The 7,535-nt window shown below is 36.7% G+C and overlaps 1 protein-coding gene across 1 annotated transcript; it reads left to right on the top strand.

Moving 5' to 3' along the window:
- LOC107619064 (alpha-(1,4)-fucosyltransferase) lies at positions 2,094-5,091 on the top strand. Its single transcript, XM_016321272.2, is given in 4 exon segments — positions 2,094-2,398; positions 2,400-2,631; positions 3,828-4,001; positions 4,087-5,091. Coding segments are annotated over 4 exon segments (1,113 nt in total). The 5' UTR covers positions 2,094-2,258; the 3' UTR covers positions 4,654-5,091.

Below are 7,535 nucleotides of genomic sequence, written 5' to 3'. Positions count from 1 at the left end.
ATATATGGTTATATATTTTAAAAAATCAAATATAATGAAAAGCACTTATTGTACATATATAAGGATCTAAGTTTTAACTTGAGCAAAAGCTTTCTTTTGTTAATTCCAACAACCCATACGTTGAAGTCAGTATGATATCATTATGTGCAGGTTGATTTGCGGTTCAACTTCTGTTCGCATCGGTTTTGATCAATTTAATTTGGTTTTAATCGATTTTTTTAACAGTCAGAATACTAGAACGAACCGATTTAGAATTTAATTTATTAATTTTTTAGTTAAATGGGTCAATCTAATTCGATTTTAACAATTATGATTACGACAAACTAAAATATAATAACATAAAGAAAAATTATCAATGTACAAACATTTTTTTATACAAATCTTTACAAGTCATTTAATCTTGTTACTCAAGATGGTTTTGGGTTTATTGATCCACTGGTGCTCAAAATAAGAGATATCATGCATTGGAATTGGCGGGTTGACTTTCGTTTGATTATGAGAGATGCAAACACGGTGGCAGATACTATGGCAAAGATGGCGATGAAGTTACAACTTTCGCATGTGGAGCTTCTTTCACCTTGGGAGGAGTTTAAGAGTAGTCTTAAATGGGACTATCCCTCTATTTAGGCAGTTCCTTGTTTTGTTTGTTTTGTTTTTCTTTGTTTAATTTATTTCAGTCACAAAAAAAATATTAACGCGCTTCGAACCGTATTACACATTTTCACTGCACCTTCTTCTTTTTCTTCTTGCTGCACGTTCTTCTTCCTCTTCTTTTTTTTTCTTTTCTTTCGTTTCTTGACTTCTCTTTCTCCTTCTTCATTTACGTGCTTTTATCTCTGTTTTTTTTCGTTATTCTCGACTTCCATTGTTTTTTGACATCAAGCTCTGAAATCGTTTTTGAAGAAGAAGTAGAAGATGAGGAGGAGAAAGAGAAAGAGTTCTGAATTATACATAAGGTATACTTCAACGAATTTTGGGTGTATTTCTTAAATCCTTTGGGTGTATTTCTGTAATCGTTTGGGTGTATTTCTGTAATCGTTTGCGTATATTTCTGAAGTTTTATTATCTTCAAATTTGACAAGAAACTCGTTTTCATGGAAGAAGAAGAAGAAGAGTTGTTCATAATGCATGGTGAGTAGTGTGCTTTGGAAACAAGAAGTTGTTGAATAACGTGCGTTTATTTACTCTTGAATGTGAAAGTGTAATGCGTGTATTTTGTTGGACTTGTGCCAACTTGTAAGACTTGTAAGTCAAAAAGACTTGTATGTGTAACATTCCTCTAATATAAATTATTATTGATTTTTTTATTTTTCTCTTCTTTTATTATTAGTTTTAAAAATATCAATTGGGACTCTAATAATTTTGATGTCAGACAAATTAATTCCTAAAAAACTATCATGTTCTCTATTTTTATGTACATTTAACTACAATGTCGTGTTTGTTTATAGAAAATCGTCAAAGAGATAATAACTTTTGCACAAAATTTCATTTGCTTTGTCAGAGTTCATGATAAATAAAAAGTAATTATTGATGGTTTCGAATTTATGTAAAGACAACATGACATATTTTGTGATTAATTTTGTGGATATTGAATAAAAATTGGTGTAATCTTTTAATATTGGAAGTTATGGTGTTTTATAAAATTCTAGAGGCTATAAATTTACAGAATATGAATTATCAGATCAAACTTTTTTTAATTTATAAAAATAATATACAGACTGTATATTATATTATTTTAATATTAAATTACAATACACAAATTACATATTGTCAATACAATATATATTTTATGTATTGTATTTGTTTAAAATAGCATCTCCAAAACACTATAAAATTCTATTTTTTGTAACATTAACGTGAACTCTTTTCACTCTTTCATATGATTTCGTGTTATTTATAAACAAAAAGATATAATCCATTCACGGTTTGTTATTGTAAAAACTGTTATTGATATTTATTTTTTCTTCTAATTAGTCTGATATTAAAATAAGCAAAGACTAAATTGTCAGTTTAGTCTATATTTTTTATATTAAAAAGTATTATAAATTTAAGTAGACATCTGACTAGCATTTATGAAATTTCATATATGCCATTTCTTGCTTCTTAGATCTCAATTAAGTAAGGAGACCAAATGCGTAGAGACAAAGAAATCAAACCCGTTTCAGAGACGTAGAAATTAGAAGAGAGAGAGAGAGAGAGAGAGAGAGAGAGACCAAAACACAAGCTCTCACCAGCAGAGACGTAACACCATTAACACCATGCTGCTGGTGCCACCCAAACCCATCAACATCACCATCACCATCTCCATCATGCTCCTCTTCATCTTCTTCCTCTTCTTCTTCTCCGGCTTCTTCCACTTCCCCTCCTCCCTCTCCCCTATCACCACCACCACCACCAGTAGGGTTGGCGCTGAATCAGTCAAAGGATGCAGCTTTGCAAGGGTTCGGTAAGTGTAAGGGTTTGAAGATGAATCATGTGAGTGTTTTGGTTAAAGGGTGGACTTGGATTCCTGATAATTTGGATAATCTCTACTCTTGCGATTGTGGGTTGAGCTGCTTGTGGACCAAATCCAACGTTCTTGCTGACAAGCCTGATGCTTTGTTGTTCGAAACTACCACCCCTCCTCTTCAGGTGCGTTTCTGGGTTCTAAAGTTTCGTTTTTTATCGTTGTTTTTCTTTAGATTAGGTGCAAATGTAAGTGGGTGTGCTTGTTTACTTGGCTAGTTTTCTTCACTCTCTGCATTTTGATTGATGTGATTGATTTGACAATGCTGCTTGGTGTGTCTTGTGGATGAGTGTCATTTGTTTTTGCCATGCCATTACTGCTAGTTTAATCCAAGATCCTTGATTTGTAATCTTCCCTTGTTAGGGTTTAGGAAGTTTTACTTGTTATTTCATTTTTGGTTGCTGAATCAATAGTCAATTAGAGGGCGAGAATCTCCTAAGGTGTTATAAAACTTTTTTGGTTTGTTTGAGAATCAATCATCTTGAATTTGATGTTGACTCATGATGTTGGTGGAGAAGGATAGTTACTGGATATGCTGGCTTTTAGTGGCTTTGCTTAATTTGCATTGATTGTCAGTTTTCTGTTTTACTGAAACTAAACTAATCTTTTTCTCAAGAATTCATAAGACAACCGTGGTGCTATTTATGAATCGTAGAATGTGATTATGCTGTAGTTTACAACTAGTCATTGTTTACAAAATAATAATAAGGTGACAGGGAGAAGTGTCGTTTTTGGCAGACGGAGAACCTTTGATCTGTAACTATAAGGAGCACACACTGCTATTGGGAAGATTCTTTCGTTTTTTAGGCACCAATAGCTTGATGGATAAATTATTTACTAAACAGTGTTGTCATCTTCACAAGTTGGTATAATCTGGAAGAGTGAGATGTTCTGTGTCAGGATAGTGTTAATAGATACTGCAGTTGAGATTGTAAATTTAGCTTTGAAAACTGGGGTTCAGTGACTCTGTATTGAGTTTTCATATAGCTATCGTCTAATATGGATTTTTCGTATAATGGTTGATATTTGATATTAGTACCAACAACAACAACAAAGTGTTGTCCCACTAGGAGAGGTTGTTTGATGGAGGTGGAACAACATCAAGAAAATAAATATAAAAGAAGACAAAGTTTAAATGTGGATTCCATATTATAATCTGTCTGAGATTCCAGCATCTCCTTAATCTTGTTTTCTATGTCAACATGTGTGTGTGTGTGCGCTCGCATGCATGGTTGTTTTGCATATTCGATCTTTACTATGTTAGAGCCAAAGGATTTTAAGATTATCTGGCGAACAATATACATTGTGTTATTAATTTCAGCGACGTGTGGGAGAACCACTTCGCGTATACATGGATCTTGAAGCTGGCCGGAAGAGATCAGGTCTAGAGGAAATTTTTATTAGTTATCATGCCGGAGACAATGTACAGGCAACCTATGCTGGTGCGCTATTCCACAATGGTCGAAACTATCACATCTCCAATAATAAAAACAATGTAAGCTAGTAAAAAAAGGCTTAGAATGACAGATAACAAAAGAAAGTTTCTTGCACTATAACTTATCTGAATTTATCATTTGTAGGATGTACTCGTATATTGGTCCTCATCAAGATGCCTTTCTCAGAGGAACACAATTGCGAAGAAACTCCTCAAGTTGCTGCCTCACCACTCATTTGGAAAGTGCTTAAATAATGTTGGCGGTCCAGACATGGCTCTTTCTATGTACCCCGAGTGCGCGAATGATGCCAATTTAGCTCCAAAATGGTGGGATCACTTACATTGTGCCATGTCTCATTACAAGTTTGTTCTTGCAATTGAGAACACTTGGACCGAGAGCTATGTGACGGAGAAGTTGTTTTATGCCTTGGACTCTGGCGCAGTTCCTATCTATTTTGGTGCTCCAAACGTCATGGATTTTGTTCCTCCACATTCAATAATAGATGGCAGAAAGTTCAGCTCATTCGAAGAGTTGGCTTCATATGTGAAGTCTGTAGCTAACAACCCAGTAGCCTATGCGGAATACCACGCATGGAGACGGTGTGGCATACTTGGAAACTATATAAAAACTCGAGCAGCGAGCCTTGACACGTTGCCATGCCGGTTGTGCGAGGCAATTAGCCGAAAAGGTGGAAGAAATGCAAGAAGCTAGGTTGAGATTCCAGCTTAAGCTATTCTGAATCAAATATAGGAAGACCGAATTTCATGGAAGGTGGAGGTTGCAACCTGTATAGAGAGGCACGGTGCTTGTTTCACACAGAAAGAGATCACATGGAAGGCTTAGGATGGTTCCATTTTTTATTTGTTATTTTTAATACTTGTTTTTTTAACCTTCTGCTATGATAGAAAATTGTTGATGCTATCTCCACCTTAGTCAATTCAATGTAGATTGGCTATACGTCCCCAAAATCCAAGGGGTTGTAAACTTCTCAGGAATGATGATGTGATGTATAGTGCTTCTATGGTTAGAGCTTTAATATGTGAACTGTGAAGTCCATAGGGTAGTGCTTTAACTAGGAACTTAAGCTGTGTCATTATCTCCCTTATCACACAATTATATTAATAGAGCATTTTGCATTAAAGGGAGCAACATGCATCTACATTGGTAACCTTTTTTTAATCAGAACTTTTGGTGACTAATTAAGACATTTGCAACATTTTAATCAGAAAAGCTGAGCCCAGGGACAATCCTTGAGCAGGTGTGTCTGTTTCTTCATTCTTACAACACATTCGGCATAATGTGATACAATTGAGTATAAATAAGGATTTTTTTTTTTCAAAAACAAATCCTACTTGCATTGACCTGTGAATAAGGAAGTAAAGATATAGAGAATAAGTTAATAATTATAAAAAAAGAAAAAAGAAAAATGCAGTGGCAGAGGAAAAGAAAATGAATAAGTACTGAAACTTGAAAGTGTTTGGTGTTTAGGTTTTTAAACCGGCGCCTGTATAATTGCTGAGTTGCTGGTTAATTGCCAAAACAATTTTTCCTTTTATTTGTTTTACGATTTAATTTTCTTTTATTGTCCTTTTTCACCTTTTAACTATTAAAAAAATTATTTATATTGGTTATATCACTAGAATTTACCATAAGATATTTATTGTGTATGTCATTATTTGTGTGAACCATTTTTAGATCACTTCTAAAATCTTCAAAACTACAAATATGATTAATAAAACTACTGAAAGCAACAATCATATTTATCTCAAAATTTTGATAGCTTGCATCTTACAAGTAAACGAATGGCAAATGTTATATTTGATAGGAGAGAGAGAGAGTTAGAGAGAGAGAGGGGAGAAATATTGAGCGGGGTAGAATTAGGAATTTCCAGAAAATAGATCCCATGGTTTGGAATCGAGAAGAGTACCAACGTTTGGAAAACATTTCTTTCTCCGTTTTTGTCAACAATCTGCCGAATGATATTTCTAAAAAGGAATTATTTCACTTATTCCAATGGACAGGACGAATCAATGACATCTATCTAGCTCGGAAGATGAAAAATGGCACTGTGTACATGTTTGCGTTTATAAGATATACGACTAAAGGGGGAGCTATGAAGGCCATATATGAAATGCATCATACAAGAATTAGGGGTAAGATTATTAATGTAGGCGAGGCCAAGTACAGAAGAGCTATGGGAGGAGAGAGCACTGGGGCACGTAAGGGAGACCTTGCAAGAACTGAGGGGGAGAGCAGGCAACTGCAGAAGGGTGAAAGTTCTACAAGAGTGGAAGAAACTAAGGAGATAACACCTGTCAAGGACACTCCAGGTAAAGGTTGGACAAAGAAGGTTGAAGTGCCAGTAGCAAAAGAGAATTTCGATTGGCTGTTAAGGAGCTTAGTAGACGGCACGACAAGAGCCATTGACTTCAAAGCGTTACGGAGAACCATTGTTAAGAACTTCCCTCAGATTGTTGAAGTAAGGGAGCTTGGAGCATATAAAGCCCTACTTGTGTTTGATTCTGTAAAGAATGCAGAGGAAGCGTTTACCTTAAGAATGAACAGTTTCTTACAATTCTTTTACAGTGTATGGAGATGGGAGGAATCTGAACGTAGTGAGACCAGAAGAGTTTGGTTGGAATGTCATGGAGTGCCGTTACATGTTTGGTCACTAGAGACGTTCAATAAGATAGGCGGCATCTGGGGAGAGATAATCAAGTGTGATGAGGTGACGAAGTCGGTCTTATCCTTCAGTGTTGGCCGAGTGTTAATCGATACTTGTGTCTTTGATGTGATTAAAGAATGGATTCATATCATGGTTGGAACCAGTGGATTCGATGTGTTTGTGAAGGAAACAGGCCGCGAAATATATGGGAATGAATGTTTTTTGGACGATGCAAGCGTGAAGCCAGTGCGTGAAAACGCTATCTCACAGGCCGGCGTAACGATGTCGAAGGCGGCGGTTTGGGATCCGGCAGCTGACCTAATCAGGACACGGGCGATTGACGATGGTGACAATAAGGGTACAACGGTAATAATAGATTTATTTTTAAAAGAATGCAATGAAGACACTTTAATGGCCTTGCAGAGGCAACGGAAAAAAGATCCACTCAAAATCGGCAGTTTTAATGAGAAAGCTGATTTGGGGGGATTTGAGAATTGCTTGGAAAGTGAATCTGAGAGAACTGTTACAGAAATGTGCGTTGATAGGGGAAGTGGGGCCAAAAATCTAGATACAATAAGCCACGGTGGGCTTGAGCTGAATGTGAAGTCATTTAGGAGGGAGGCCCACAAAGCTTGCAACATAGGTAGTCATCTGTTGGGTCATCTACCTATTGGGGTAGTGGAAGTTAGTGGGCTAGATGGATTATTTGATGGGGTCCAGACGCATCAAGAGAGGGGCCAGGGTCTGCTGTGTGGCGTCAAACAGGACCGAAGATGCAGAGTGGATACTGGGCCGGGTCAGGTGCGAGCTCAGGAATCCGGTTCAGGGAAGAAGTGCGCTCTAACTGCTGGGCCGGGGGAAGGGTGCAGGATGGAGGGTTTGCTGGGCGGGGTCCAAACACAAGATGCAAGCCGCCAGGGTCTGATGC

The sequence above is a fragment of the Arachis ipaensis genome, chromosome B09, assembly GCF_000816755.2.
Source record: "Arachis ipaensis cultivar K30076 chromosome B09, Araip1.1, whole genome shotgun sequence".
Classification (NCBI taxonomy): Eukaryota; Viridiplantae; Streptophyta; class Magnoliopsida; order Fabales; family Fabaceae; genus Arachis; species Arachis ipaensis.
Note: the sequence above shows the minus strand (reverse complement) of the source record. Positions and strands in the feature narration are given on the sequence as shown.